Source organism: Eurosta solidaginis, chromosome 1 (assembly GCF_040869045.1).
Source record: "Eurosta solidaginis isolate ZX-2024a chromosome 1, ASM4086904v1, whole genome shotgun sequence".
Taxonomy (NCBI): Eukaryota; Metazoa; Arthropoda; class Insecta; order Diptera; family Tephritidae; genus Eurosta; species Eurosta solidaginis.
This window is the reverse complement of record NC_090319.1, coordinates 142,483,220-142,499,663: the sequence shown is the minus strand read 5'-3', so window position 1 is coordinate 142,499,663 and position 16,444 is coordinate 142,483,220. Positions and strand designations below refer to the sequence as shown.

Sequence of the window (16,444 nt, the reverse complement as noted above, 5' to 3'; positions counted from 1 at the left end):
TTCATAAAACCAACAGCATGTACAGCTACTTGCCGACATGAAAAATTTCATCGAAACCTATCCACAATTTAAGAAAATGTCTGGTACTGTACAAAAACATCTTTGCGTAATGGGAGAATTATCAGCGCTCACTGCAAAGCGAAGCCTCTTTGAAGTATCCGAGGTGGAGCAAGAGGTTGCATGTAAAGCTGAACATTCGCAACAACTTCAGCGTATACGTAAAATTATAGCCGATGAACGTATTACAGATATATCGTGAAATTGTTTACGTGAGGCAAAACTCTATCGATGCCTAAGTTGTACAATATTTGCAATGCTTTCCACATTACATATATCGCCACCGTCACATCGAGATAAATACTAAAAGCTATACTGCCAAGTAAACCCGCCGGAATGGCAAAGCGTGGGTCATCTCTTACGAAACTATGTCGTAATGTGTAGGAAACACCCTTATACACAGAAGAGAAACATCCTAGAAATATGCCCAACTTTAATGTATCCTTATCGAAAAAAGTTTTTCGCACATCCAATTTGAATTGTAAAATTCTTCTCAAGTTTAATACTATTCTCAGTCCCATTTGCGGACCTGAACCACCAACAAAAAGTTTAATACCACCTACAAAAGCATAACGCCAACAATTATCACGATGTGGGCATGATGGAGGTTTACTCTTCACCGCCTCCAAGAAGCGACTATAAAGCTGCACAATTACATTTATACTTCGAAAATCTATTGGCGGATGTGAACGTACTATATTACTGTTGGACGTGTGTATCGTTGTCGCATCAAGTAAATTTTTCGTTGACGTTGATCCTGGCTTTGTTGTTAAATTCATAACAATTGGACCTTCTTCCGCTTTATCCACGAAGAAACGTAAAACATTAAATAGCGAGTCTTTACATGTACCTTTATGTAAACCCAAACGATACAAATACAACAAAGCTGATATGCTAATACCAAAAATTAACGTTTGTCCCTGTGGTATTGAGCGTACATAACCGCGTGCTATGCCCATCTTCCAGAGGACTTCGGTGGCCAAATTGGCTACATATAGCCAATTGATTAATAAGCTGCAGAGAAAACCTGGTACAAAAGCTGTGGTAGCATGATAATAATGACCAATAATTTTACGCATAAGGCAATTAATTAAAATGAATGTGTAGGCATTTGTGACGAGGAAAGCTGATGATTGTAATATACCAAGAGCTGTTCTTTTGAGGTGGGCTCGACTTGGTATACGATGCCGCATAATAAGTGAAAGCACATACACCATTGTGTAAACTCGTAAGGTATATGGTATGGCTGAAAGCAATAAACCATCCGACGCATTTGCGCAGCTATCTGTCCATGGATGTGTGAATTCTTTACGGGTGCCGGAGACTGTTGTCAGAAAGCGGCTTTGTGCGTTCGTCATATTTACAAGTAGCCGGAGTTGCGAGTGACAAAATTAAAGCTTTTTTGTTTTTATTTTGTTTGCTGTTGGGCTGTTTTGGTACACGCTGCACTCAGTAAATATGCCTCCGGCCACATAAATCAAAGGGCACACCACTCACATTTACTACGTTTATTAGCCCCACAATCTTCATTCACAAACTTATGAAAACGCCCAGCAATAATTTTGAACTATTTTGTTGCACATTTTACTTGATAAAAACATTTTTTATCCGTAAAAAGTACAATACTTTTTGTTATTTTGCTGATAAACACCACAAGAAGTGGTCGTATTTATGGTTGGTGGCACTACATACGAAGAAGCACTGGCAGTACACTAACTTAATCATCTTGACTATAAGCAATATTAGCTGGTACGACTCTACACATTGCGAAAAGTTTTATATGTGAGGTATTGAAGGCAACCGAAGGTATTCAGTTCAAACATACCAAATCAATGTTGAAATATATTTCTAGTGATAATTACTAAACTAATGATAGATAGTAGCGGGGAACAATTTAAACAGCTGTATTCGTTTACGTTCTATATTCATTATTATTATGACTGCTGTACCGTGGTTTTGCTACACTGTTATCAGTATTTGTACAAATACCTCACGATTGTAGGCAGCCGGACGTGATAGTATTTGGAGTAGTGCTTGCTGAACATAAGGTGATTTTGGAATGCGTTGTTTGAGCCCATTGACGCAAATATTTATGCAATTTTCTTTTAGGATAGAACGTGAGGAGGCTGTTTCTAATATGGTAGCCGACGAAAACTTATGCGTACCACCATGTTGACCATCATGATGCATATGAACTGAACCGAGCGACGATACTTTGTCAATCACCACTGAACATTTCAAGGGCATGCTTTATATCTAATCAATCGACTCCACACCCTTCGATCCAAGTAAGTTAGCTAGTTTTACCAAAGTACACGCTGTTATTTCCACTACAGTGGTGTCATTTGATGGTAGCAATTATTGCAATAGGGTACTTAATATACGTTTCATTGATTAAACATTTTACTACCACGACCTCGCCTTTGTTATCATTGGTATCAGCCGAGTTACATGCAAAGACAAATCTTGTGCCGCTTTGCTTCGTGCGTTGCGGTTTTTTGAAAGAATATTAGTATTACAAGTGGAAAGCGATCAGTTTACTAATACCCGATATGTATTGAACTGAATAATTCCTTAGCACACTTATTTAATTTTTTGATGAATGTATTACCATGCAACGATCTATTAGTGTGGCTGAACATAGGTTTTATGAAAAGCACGGACACCTAGGAATCGCGCACTTGCATAAACCTATGAGCATACGAAACTTAAACCGATTCAAAATTCATAGTTCAACGTCGAAAACTCGACCAGTAAACCGATTCACGTAAATATGTCATTAGTAAATAGTAGATACTCCCTAACGAAATATGAGTACATTTGCGCATGTTAACTTATTCATTTCTTATTTCCGGAACATTCACCTCCGCTAAGAATTTGGGCAATGGGAACACTTCCACTAACGTAAGGGAGCTTTCAGAAATTTCAGATTCAAAATTTGGATACTCCCTGTGTAGCAGGACGGCACAAAAGCTTAACCCTTCTGTCGCCCTATCTCAGAATGCCTTTCATTGACTCCATCTTATGTCAAAATGCATTGAATTTATGCTCACATAGGGGGGTTTTGAAACAAAATTTGATATAGTGTATTTTTGGTTAAAATTCCAAACCAACATAGCTTTTATCAATTCACGAAATATTTACTAGTAGCTATTGGTTCCATTTCTAAATTGCCAAGGAATGTATGACATGTTTCTAAAACGCTTTGCCAGGGATTCATTTTGATTAGTTCCCTATTTGGTATGAAACCAAATTTCGATATTGTCGTGTTGGGTATTGAGTTATTATTAGAGGTGTTATGATAAATTCTGGGTGTGATGTATTTATGGGATAGAGATTCAATTGCAAAAGTAATAAGTTTTTGATTCGTCTCTCATGGTATGAGTGTGTCCGAGTTAACGACACGTTCGATGACAGTTTGCTCTGGCAGCTTTTGATTGTTTGTAATCATACACCATGGTTCGTTTTTGTTTTGCTTACAATTTTCACAGAATGCTGTCTGGGGTAAAATGTTGTGAAAAAAAATGTAATACTTTTTGGGGCAGTTGACAAATGTTCGTTATTTAAGCTAATGTTTCTTTGACAAGAGGACAAGTTAATTTATTTGTAATCATTCTCGTAAGAAATTCGATTGTTTCGAGCTATTTATTTGGAATTTACGCAAACCCTTTGAGTTTTCAGATTTTAACGACGAATCTCATATATATTGAAATTTACCTTTCCAGTTCATTCTTAAAAGTGGGATATGATAGGAAAACAGAAGGTGGATATTGTTAGCAGAATTCGCAGTGGAATTTCTAGGGTTTGAGGAAGTGGAATATTGTGCGGTTTATTTTCTCATTTTCTTAATTTTCGACTTTATTTATATTTGAATATTTTTTGATTCGCTGGATATTCTGGTGACGATATGAATAAATTTCTTTGAGGATTTAACTGCTAATTTAATTGCGGATTCTGTGGCAGATAGTGAATCTGCGTTAGGATATGTTGGCCTCGTTCCGGGCAACGAGAGCGGGATATCGGTGTGTTGGCCTCGTTCGGGGTGAACGAGAGCTGGGTTATTTGGGATAAAAGAGTGTGGACTATTAAAGTTCATTTTCGTTGTCGTTGGGCGGAAGTAGTACCAGTTTCGCGATTGGTCTGCTAATTTGTCCCTTAATTGTATTGACGTCAACAACACGTACACGGTTATCGGAACCTGGATGTGTGTTGACGATTCTCCCCATTCTCCACTCGTTTGGTTGCAGGTTATCCTCTTTTATGACGACTAGGTCCCCGGGTTTTAGGTTGGATTGTGGATGTTTCCATTTATACCTTTTCTGGATTTCGGTGAGATATTCCGATTTCCATCTTTTGCAAAAGGTTTGATGAAGGGCTTTCATCTTTTGCCATCGGTTTACCATTGCGGCAGGGTTTTCACTACAATCGAGTTCAGGTGGAGCTAAAAGATGCCCACTTACGAGAAAATGGCCTGGAGTAAGCGGCTCCAGGTCGGAAGGGTCGTTGGATGAGGGACTTAGAGGTCTTGAGTTGAGGCAGGCCTAAATTCGACATAAGAGGGTTGTAAACTCTTCGAAAGTATATTTATGATCGGACGCGATCTTTTTAAAGTGGGTCTTAAAACTTTTTACACCCGCTTCCCACAAACCTCCCATGTGAGAAGCGCTAGGCGGTATAAAATGCCATTCTAAAGTGTGATGGCTGTATTTATTCAATGTTCCGTCCCTTGCTTCACGCAGAAATGCCTTAAACTCGGATCGTAACGATCGCGAAGCTCCGACAAAGTTAGTACCATTGTCGGAGTAAACGTTTTTCGGACAGCCTCGTCTGGATACAAATCTGGCGAAGGCAGCTAGGAAGGACCCGGCACTAAGGTCGTTTGTCGCTTCTAGATGGATGGCTTTCGTCGAAAAACAGGCAAACGTATCCTTTTGAAATTCGACATCCCCTCCCTCGGTAGGATTTTATATCGAATGGTCCCGCGAAATCAACCCCAGTGTTAGTGAAGGCCCTAGTGAAGGTGGTGCGCTCTTTCGGAAGGATCCCCATAAGTTGCGTTTGTGTTCGCTTCCTGTAAATAGTACAGACCTTACAGTTGTGGATAACCGACCTTATCATGACTTTAATGAGTGGGATCCAGTACTGAGTGCGGATATAACGTAGCATCAGCTGGTTCCCTCCATGCAGGGTGGCCTCATGAGAGGATTGAACTATAAGTCTGGATAGCCTGCAAGTATAAGGAAGAATAATAGGATGACTTTCGTTATGGGACATGTCTTTGGATGCCCCAGTCCGCCCCCAGTTCGAATGATGCCTTCTTTATCTATATATGGGTTCAGGGGTAAAATCTCACTCTTCCCATTTAGTAGTTTTCCTGACTTCAAATTTGCGTACTCTTCTTGATAATGTTGCCTCTGGCATATTGTTATCAATCTTCGTGTTGTGTTTTCTATTTCGTCAGGAGCTATCGAATGAGAATCCCTTTTAAAGGAGGCTTTAGTTGTTGGGTGCGTATTCTGAAAAAACCGAAGAATATAGGATATAACCCGCAAAGCCCTTGGTAAATCGGAAAACCTATCCAGAATATCAAAGTTATTTTTGACCGAAGTTGCATGAACTTTCACCCTCTTTTCCTCCATATTCGTATTGTAATCTTCTTCTTGTGTTGGCCAATTTCCGTTGTCTTCTTGTAACCAAGAAGGTCCCTGCCACCACAAAGAATTGTCGATTAGATCCGAAGCGAGGAGGCCTCTGCTCGCCAAATCTGCAGGGTTTGACGCGGAGTTTACGTGCCGCCATACTTTGTCTCCAACTTTGTCGATAATTTTCGTTATTCGATGTGCCACAAACGTTGACCGCGAACATGGTGGCTTTCGGATCCATGCCAGTACTATCGTCGAATCTGTCCAAAGGGTTACTTTAATATTGGGAAGTTGCATATTTTCTATCGCCGACTCTATGATTTATGCAAGTAGGACTGCGCCGCAGAGTTCCAGTCGTGGCAATGATATAGTTTTGACCGGGGCTACTCTCGTCTTGGCCATCAGCAAGTTGGTGAAGACTTGATCCTTCGTTTGTACCCTCAGGAAGACAGTGGCGGCATATGATTTTTCTGAAGCATCGCTGAATCCATGTATTTCGATATTGTCCTTCAATGTGTAGTGAACCCATCGCGGTATGCGTATATCGTTGATCTTTTCGTAGTCCGTCATGAATGATTGCCACCGATGTAGAGTAGTTTCAGACACATCTTCATCCCAGCCTGTCCCTTCCAACCAAATATTTTGCATTATTATTTTGGCTACAATTACGACTGGTGCCAGCCAGCCAAGAGGGTCAAAAAGTTTTGCGATCGCAGAAAGAATTGACCTTTTTGTTACGGCATGGTTATTGTCAAAGGGTTTCGCTGTGAAGTAGAAGTAGTCGAAATGGGCGTTCCACCTGATACCGAGTGCTTTTACCATGCTGGTGTCTTCAAACTCAATAAAATCCTCGCTTAATAGGTGTTGGTTCGGTATACCTTGTAGAATTTTCTTGCAGTTGGACGTCCATTTTCGCAATGGGAAACCTGCCGATTGCAATACCGATGATATTTCGTCCCTTGCCTTGATTGCAATTTCGATGCTATGTCCACCGGCGAGTACGTCATCAACGTACATGCAATTTCGCAGGATATCTGCTGCCATTGGATGCGATGTCTCCACGTCATCAGCCAGTTTGTGCAGCGTCCGAATCGCAAGATACGGAGCACAATTAACACCAAAGGTTACTGTTTTCAATTCGTAAATGTTAATTGGGTTTTCGGGACATTTGCGAAATATGATTCGCTGATATTTTGTTTGGTCTTCATTGACCCAAATTGGGCGATACATTTTCTCTATGTCGCTGTTAAATACGTATTTGAACAGCCGCCAACGTAGTATAAGAATTGTCAGGTCGGATTGAAGAATCGGACCTGGATATAAGGCATCATTTAGACTTTTGCCATTAGTGGTAGGACAAGATGCATTAAATACGACTCTGACTTTTGTCGTTGTACTTCCCTCCTTTATAACAGCATGGTGAGGTAGGAAGTAACAGTCATTTGAGTCTGGCGAAATATTGCCTATTTGTTTCATGTGCCCTAAAGTTTCATATTCGGATACAACTCTATTGTATTCCGTTTGAAGGACTGGGTTTTTCGCAAGTCGTGTCTCGTTGCGATAAAATTGAGAACACGCACTTCTTAATGAGGGGCCTAAGTTAAACTCTTTCCTAAAGGGTAAGGAGACTACGTATTTGCCATCGTTGTTCCGAACTGTTGTGGATTTGTATAGCTCCTCGCAGTAAGTGTCATCGTTATTGATGATCCTTTTCTTTGGAATTTCCTCTATCTCCCAAAAAGCCGCCAATTGTTTATCTAAAGTGACCTCATTGAAATATGAAACTGAGGTCTTATTTGTATCAACCGCATCTGTCCGGCCTGTCAAAATCCAGCCGAACACCGTTTCCTGTACTATTAATATGTTTAGCACGGCCTTCCTAATACCGCCTAGCATAATTTGGGGGTATATGTCTCCGCCCAGAATTAAGTCGACTGGCTCATTGACAAAGAATCTTTTGTCAGCTGGTACTAAGTCAGGGAATGCTTGCCTAGTCATTGCGTTTATTTGGCAAGTTGGAAGATTCCCTGTTAATTGTGGTAAAACCAGCATGATCGTATTGATCTCGATTAATGGGTCTGTTGGTGACCGCAATTGTATGTTGCACGCTTCTTTTACTTGTGCAGACATTGTATTATTGATGCCCGAAACATAGGCATGCAGGTGTCTGGATGGCAGATTAATTCTGCGCTTTAGTTTCTCGGTAATGAATGAGCATTCAGATCCCGAGTCTATTAGGGCTCTCGCCGAATAGTCAACACCATTAAAACGAATATTGACCTGAGCTGTCCCTAGTAATACCCCTTTATTTGTGTTTGCGAAACATGAGTTCACATTATTAATCGGAGCGTTTTCTCTTTCAGCATTGCGTCGTATTTGAGCTTTCCGTGAGGTAGATGCTCCGATAGTGTCAGAAGTATTTGATGGTTTTGTCTGATTCGAAATATGAAGCAGCGTATGATGTCTTAAATGACATGTGGCACAGTTCATTTGACTGGTGCACTTTGTCACCGAATGGCCAGCAGAAAGGCAGTTTATAATACACCCACGGCTGCTCTTAATTTGTTCAAACCGTTTATTGGGTGTTAAACGTAAGAACTTTTCACACCTTGAAATTCGATGTGCAGGACTTTTGCACATCTTACACGTAGGTTTGGCTACACTTGCACTTGCCTGATAGGACCCTAATTTTTTAGCAGATCTATCTGTTGTCGAATGAGATACTTGTGGCTTTGAGGTTTTGGAAACTGTATCCCCTCTCAGATCAGTCACGGTTTCTAAGGTTTGGAAACGATTGGATAAGAATATATCCATATCTGCCCATTTTGAAATTTCCGTTTTGTCTTCAATTGTTTGTTCCCAGAGTGCCAGTGTGGTTTCTGGCAGTTTTGTGGAACATAGATATGTTATAATTGCATCCCAGTTTGATATGTCTATGTGATGACACTGGAGCGCCGAGATGCAATTATGTATTTCACGTTGCAGTTTCTTTATAGAGATACCGCATTCACTCTCAACTGCTTTCAAACTAAAAAGAATTTTTAATTGGGCGTTTACTAAGATACGTTTATTTTCGTATCTGTCACAAAGATTTTTCCACGCTGTTTCGAAACCATCTTTCGTTAAAGGACATCGCCCAACTATCTCTTTGGCCTCACCTTGAGTCTTTAGGTTTAAATAATATAATTTTTCTACTGATTCTAGGTTTTTGTTACGTATATATATAGCAGTGAACATGTCTCTAAATGAAGGCCAAGAAAGGTAATCTCCTTTGAAAACGTCCGTATCACACGGTGGCAGGCGCACGCGATATTCCCTGTCTCCTGAGCTTTCTTCTTTCTTTTCAGCTTTCTCTAGTTTTTCCGAGAGTTCAGCCATCGCTGCCTGGCACTTGAGAAAGCTGAAGTATGCAATTTTGTGCTTCTTTTTGATAGCCGACAGCTCTTTTGCCTCCAGTTCTGAGGAGCTCAAGAGTTCCTCATATGTCTGCTTCGCCTTCTCCCATAGCGATTTCAACTCCTCCTTTTGGACTAAGAGGGTGTGTTTTGTATGGTCTGAAGGAGACATATCATGATAGTCATTTTCAAACACAGTCACTGCCTCTGCTTGGCGTATATAGGTATCCATTATATTAAATGAAAATTTATTTAAATATTAATTAATTAATTGCCTTTGCAGAGAGTCCTGATTGAAAATGAACTGGAATGAAGGAATGTATTCGAGAGAGATTTCTCGGTGAAGTGGCCTCGAAGCTTGCAAAAAAGGTAGTAGTTTGAGGGAATGTCCAATTGCGTGGTGGCAACGGCGCGCACCCACGTAATTGTTAAAAGAAAGTGCTAATGCAGCTGTGTTAACGAATTGTGTAAGCCAATAAGTAATGGCTAGTGAAAAAGTGGTGTTAGTGAAAAAATAAAAAAATGTATGAACGCTCGTTATGGACTTTTTGGTAATTTAACCAAGGACTGTGATCTTTTGTATCACAAAAAATTAGATCAGTCAAAACTGATTTGTATATTGCCGCAAGTGAGAATAATAAATTTTTAAATTTTTTGTTTTAAAAATTGTATGAGAACTAAGCCTATTGGCCACCCAAACAACAACAACAATATGTTTGGTTTAAAAATAAGTGCACTTTGCACTGAAAATAAATTGCAGTATTGCCCGTGTAAATAAGTGCAAGTGATTTTTATGTGGAAAAAAAATTTTATTTAATTAAATGTGCGCCTAAATTAAATTTACAGGTTTCTTAATAAGTAACCTTAACAAATCGAATTTTTGTGCTGTGGATTAAATAAATTTTTTCAGATAAATCCTGCAAAGGTGAAAATAGAAAAGTGGCGCAAATCGGTGTTTGAGGTTATGTTATCCTTTTAGAGCAGTGTTGTGCTACCTTGAGCTGTGTCCGGAAAATCTTACCGCTGGTGGGGGATTGTTCCGGATAGTCACAAGGCGTGTTGCACAAACTTTAAATAACTGCGTTAAGCGCCTTTTTCTATTTTTGCACAAAGTAAGACTTCTCACTTCACGAAAAAAAAAAAATCACTTGCACTATTTGATATAAAGAATCCCTTTGTAATTTGTTATTTTTATTTTGTGAAATTTTATTAAATGTGAAATTAAAAGAAAACCCTACCTAGCACGGAATATTTTTAAACCACGTACCTTTCAATAAATTGTTGATCCGGACTAATAGATGATTGATTTTTGTGGATTGTCGGAGTTGTTGCTGTTGGTGTCGTGTCTTCCTCGAATCTGTTTGTATCACCGTAATTGTAGTTATCACTTTTTTGTGTGCCAATTGCTGATGATTATTATCACGATTGTAAATAACTGCTTCCTTGATTTAGTGCGAAATTTGAATGGTGCTTCTAACTAATGGCCTAGGGAGTGGAGTGGACTGTAAATATGTGACTGGTTCTCTTTACCGGCGTGGTAAGGACCATGGACAAATGCGTGGTGGCAACGGCGCGCACCCACGTATTTGTTAAAGATTAGTTATGCGAAGGTTTCGTATTAATAAAAGGAATTCACAGTGTTTTTTTTATTCAATGGGTATAAATACAACAAGTGTTAAGGAAAATGTTAACAAATGTTGTGAAAGGTTTAAAAATATTAAATATATTTTTGGAAATTGTTAAATATGTTTTTTTTGGAAATTGGCAATTTACGTGAGCGTGTGATTACGTATTCCTTTGCTGGCTGCTGGATTAAAAGAGGACGAGACTCTTTGCTACATGAGCCGATGAACCCACGATACAGCTCCTTCGTTGGGTTTCCCGGCAACAAAGTTGCTGTACCGCGGGCTCACAGCGGTAAAATCTTAAGATACATACGTACTACCACTCGCACATGCCTGTGTGTATAGTGATCACAAGAATATGTGGGTGGTAGTAACGAAGGAAAATAACCAAAGAAAGTTATGTTACGAGGGGGGGGGGGGGGGGGAGATATATTTACGCCTGTGGCCTAAACAGTGAGTTTCATTTGAGCTATCAATCAGTTTGGTTGTTAAGCAAGCTAGTTGCAAAGTATAAGTGTTATTGTGAAGTACTTTAATAAAGGCCATTTTTCCATTATTCAATATTGGAGTTATTTATTCAACAGTTTAGTGATCGAACTTAGCAAAAGGGCAAATAAGAGGATTTGCAAGTAAATTCGTTACAATATTTACAAAGTTATATTCAAAACTAAAGAATTTCCTTATAGACAAAATTTGATGCTTTACCTGTGTTACAAAATAACATAGAGCTGTCCGGGTGAGAAACAGTTAGTTCTTAGGTCGATACCAGCGCGCTGCAGCGGCTCGAAGCGCCTGACCTTGCGACTTATTAATCGTCATCGAAAAATGCGCGTTCACGAGAAATTGCACGCGTTTGAATTGACAAGGAAAATTGTTTGGAATTAGGGGTATGAAAACTATTTCACTATCCCCACAGCCCGCAAGAATTTCTGGTTCTATAATATTACTTTGAAGTTATCACTTTAACAACTTCCCTGTCCCCATACAAAGCGCTTTGAGAATGCCCCACGCCCATTAGTTTTTTGTACTGATTAATTGAATAATATGAATATATTGTAACGAATTTACTTGCAAATCCTCTTATTTGCCCTTTTGCTAGGTTCGTATCGCTAAACTGTTGAATAAATAACTCCAATATTGAACAATGGAAAAATGGCCTTTATTATAGTACTTCACAATAACACTCAAACTGTGCAACGAATAGCTTAATAACCAAACTGATAGCTCAAATGAAACTCCACTAATCAAAATAATACTGCTATTGCTCGCTAGATATCGTCTTAGTCGTAACTGCTGATCAACTCAAATCAAACTGAATTACTTCTTACTCGCTTGCCCCGCTTTTATAGTTTACGCTGCATACTTCTAGGCTCTTCGATTTCCAGAACTTACCAACTATATTCGTGTGTGTATAGTTCTCATATAGTTTCTACTTGTTTACAATTGTCTACTTTTTAGCGCTTCTCAGATGTACATATGTGAGTTTGTAGTTTACAGTCTCCCGCACACACATAAGCGTATAAGTAAATTCATCTGTGTGTGACATCTCATCTCTCGCTGCCTTGTATGTAAATGTTGCTCGTCGGAATGTGTACATATGTGTAGACGCAATTATTGATTCGTTTATGTAGATACATAATGATTAAATTATTGATGTGAATTCACGTCACTGCTTAGCATCGGCCTGGAGATGGCAGCACTCCTTAGTTTTGCTAATATTCGTAACAATATATTATAAAATACTTTTATAAATAATTTGACATATATTTACCTTATTTTAGCTATTTTATTTTGTGAGTATTTTAAATGTGACTCCTGAACGTAGCAAAAACAATTTTGTTTACCACGTTCAATTAGTCACATGTGAACATATATGTAGGACCATAAGAAATAATTTAAGTTTTTTAATCACAATAACGGTAAATTGATATATAAATGTCAAAAGCATGTATTAGTGTGCTTTTTTGTTTTATTGAAGTTAGAAATATATACAACAAGTAAGGAAGGCTAAATTCGGGTGTAACCGAACATTACATACTCAGCTGAGAGCTATGGAGACAAAATAAGGGAAAATCACCATGCAGGAAAATGAACACAGGATAACCCTGGAATGTGTATGTATGACATGTGTATCAAATGGAAGGTATCAAAGAGTATTTTAAGTGGGAGTAGGCCATAGATCATGGACTTAGTTCAATAGGTGGACGCCCTTTCGAGATATCGCCATAAAGGTGGACCAGGGGTGACTCTAGAATTTGTTTGTACGATATGGGTATCTAATGAAAAGTGTTAATGAATATTTTAAAAGGCATTGGACCTTAGTTCTATAGGTGGACGCCTTTTCGAGATATCGCCATAAATGTGGACCAGTGGTGACTTAAGAATTTGTTTGTACGATATGGGTATCAAATGAAAGGTGTTAATGAGTATTTTAAAAGGGAGTGGGCCTTAGTTCTATAGGTGGACGCCTTTTCGAGATATCGCCATAAAGGTGGACCAGGGGCGACTCTAGAATTTGTTTGTACGATATGGGTATCAAATGAAAGGTGTTAATGAGTATTTTAAAAGGGCGTGGGCCATAGTTCTATAGGTGGACACCTTTTCGAGATGTCGCCATAAAGATGGACCAGGGGCGACTCTAGAATTTGTTTGCACGATATGGGTATCAAATGAAAGGTGTTAATGAGTATTTTAAAAGGGAGTGGGCCTTAGTTCTATAGGTGGACGCCTTTTCGAGATATCGCCATAAAGGTGGACCAGGGGCGACTCTAGAATTTGTTTGTACGATATGGGTATCAAATGAAAGGTGTTAATGAGTATTTTAAAAGGGGAGATATCGCCAAAAGGGTGGACCAGGGGTGACTCTAGAATTTATTTGTAGGATATGGGTATCAAACGAAAGGTGTTAATGAGTATTTTTAAAGGGCGTGGGCCTTAGTTCTATAGGTGGACGCCTTTTCGAGATATCGCCATAAAGATGGACCAGGGGCGACTCTAGAATTTGTTTGCACGATATGGGTATCAAATGAAAGGTGTTAATGAGTATTTTAAAAGGGAGTGGGCCTTAGTTCTATAGGTGGACGCCTTTTCGAGATATCGCCATAAAGATGGACCAGGGGCGACTCTAGAATTTGTTTGCACGATATGGGTATCAAATGAAAGGTGTTAATGAGTATTTTAAAAGGGAGTGGGCCTTAGTTCTATAGGTGGACGCCTTTTCGAGATATCGCCATAAAGGTGGACCAGCGTGACTCTAGAATTTGTTTGTACGATATGGGTATCAAATGAAAGGTGTTAATGAGTATTTTAAAAGGGAGTGGTGGTAGTTGTATATGTGAAGGCGTTTTCGAGATATTGACCAAAATGTGGACCAGGGTGACCCAGAACATCGGGTACCGCTAATTTATTTATATATGTAATACCACGAACAGTATTCCTGCCAAAATGCCAAGGGCTTTTGATTTCGCCCAGCAGAACTTTTTCATTTTCTTCAAATTAATATGGTATGTGTCACACCCATTTTGCAAAGTTTTTTTCTAAAGCTATATTTTTTTTATCACAACTGGTTGATGGACAGGAGAAGGTAGTTGCATATTTCAGCCGTTCGATTGTAAAACCAGAGAGGAACTATTGTGTTACGCGGAGAGAGCTGTTGTCATTGGTAGAGTGCATTAAACATAATCACAAATACCTCTACGGCCAGCGATTCCATGTCAGGACAGATCACACAGCGTTAAAATGGCTTCTGCAGTTCCGTAATCCGGAAGGACAATTGGCCCGGTGGATCGAGCGACTACAAAGATATGACTTTTCCATTGAGCATCGAAAAGGTAGTACCCATGGAAATGCCGATGCAATGTCACGGAGACCATGTAGTTTCGAATGCAAGCACTGTTAAAAGGCTGAGGCTAAAGAAGACATTATAGATGTCCGGCTAATGACTATAACGTTTACGGATGAATGGGACAGGGAACAACTAAGAAAGTATCAGCTAGAAGATACAGATCTGTCACATGTTATGCAAGGGCTCGAACGACACGAAAGACCAAGCAGAGAGGAGATGTCAACAGAGAGTCCCATTGCTAAGTTATATTGGGCACAGTGGAACAGTTTAGAATTGATATCCGGTTGCTTGCATCGGGTATGGGAGAGTGAGGATGGTCAAAGAAAAAAGAAACTCACAGTTGTTCCCAGAAAGAGGATTCCTGACGTGCTCAGTGAGCTACATAATGGTCCAAGGGGAGGTCATCTTGGAATCACGAAGACGCTCGAGAAGATTAAACATAGATTCAATTGGGTTGGTTACCGTCAGTCGGTCACTGAGTGGATTGCGAACTGCGAGGTTTGCAGCAGAGCGAAAGGGCCCAGAACCCGAAGTCATGGCCAGATGAAGCAATATAGCTCAGGTGCGCCATTTGAAAGGATCTCTATGGATGTCGCCGGTCCATTTCCTACTAGCAACGGCGGAAACAAATATGTACTGGTAGTTATGGATTATTTCAGCAAATGGCCAGAGGTATACCCAATCCCAAATCAAGAAGCGGAAACGGTAGCAGAAGTGTTTATAAACAATTGGGTTGCAAGGTATGGTGTACCAATGGAGTTACATTCTGACCAAGGCAGGAATTTCGAATCAGCTGTGTTCCAGGAAATGTGTAAATCATTGGGCATTCGGAAAACACGGACAACTGCATTGCATCCTCAATCCGATGGTATAGTAGAACGATTCAATAGAACATTGGAGGAGCACTTAAGGAAAGTAGTAGACAAGTACCATAAAGAGTGGGATACCCGCATACCATTATTCTTGATGGATTACCGATCAGCAGTGCATGAGACAACGGGCCAAACCCATGCAAAAGTAATTTTTGGCAATGACCTTAGACTGCGAGCTGATTTGAAGTTTGGGATAAATGCCAATGCAGAGAGAAATGTCAAGAAATCCACTAGTGATTTGGAAGAAGAGCTAAGAGAAATACATGATCTGATAAGGCAACGAACAAAGATTATGAGTGACAAGATGAAAGCCAGATACGATAAAGCAATTAATTCAGAAGGTTTTCAGGAAGGAGATTTGGTGCTGTTATACAACCCACAACGTAAAAAAGGTTTGTCCCCGAAATTGCAGTGTAACTGGGAAGGCCCATACAAAGTTGTAAAACGGTTCAACGATGTAGTGTACCGCATACAAACCATTGGTAAACCACGAACCAAAATGAAAGTGGTCCATTTGGAAAGGCTGGCAACGTTTAGATCGGGAGATTTGTCTAATCGGGACGATCAGACTTAGGTGGAGGGCAGTGTTACGAATATTAGCAAAACTAAGGAGTGCTGCCATCTCTAAGCCGATGCTAAGCAGTGACGTGAATTCACATCCATAGATCAATCATTATGTATCTACATAAACGAAACAATAATAGGGGGACTCATGTAACCGTATAAATGCCTTATAAAGTGTGTAAACGTATAAATTTATCTGGTTTACGCACGAGCTGTCAAATTTTGTATGAAAAATCATTTACACAATTTGTATAAATTTACGCGCACATTTCATTGTGTAAACGCGGTAAACTCAAAGGAATGCAACCTTGCAGACATTACAGACGGCATTTTCATCAAAAATCTCCAACATCAGCAAGTAAAGGCGTTTTAGTTTTGATTTTTCACTTAATCTTGGTATTTTTTAATTTGTATAACAATAAAAAAAATTTTTTTGGAAATAATA

General features: G+C 39.5%; 1 protein-coding gene across 1 annotated transcript; it reads right to left on the bottom strand.

Moving 5' to 3' along the window:
* Positions 1-242: 242 nt before the first annotated feature.
* On the bottom strand, positions 243-1,455 carry LOC137237971 (transmembrane protein 135-like). The gene is made up of 2 exons (XM_067762439.1): positions 808-1,455; positions 243-759 (listed from the first exon to the last, which is right to left on the bottom strand). Exons 1-2 carry the CDS (start codon positions 1,413-1,415, stop codon positions 243-245), a joined length of 1,125 nt encoding a protein of 374 aa, XP_067618540.1. The 5' UTR covers positions 1,416-1,455.
* Positions 1,456-16,444: the final 14,989 nt, after the last annotated feature.

Coding starts and splice junctions, on each gene's coding strand:
- LOC137237971 (XM_067762439.1), bottom strand. CDS start 1,415: ATGACGAACGCACAAAGCCGCTTTCTGACAACAGTCTCCGGCACCCGT. Junction 760..807: donor ACAACAAAGCCAGGATCAAC/GTCAACGAAAAA, acceptor CACGTCCAACAG/TAATATAGTACGTTCACATC.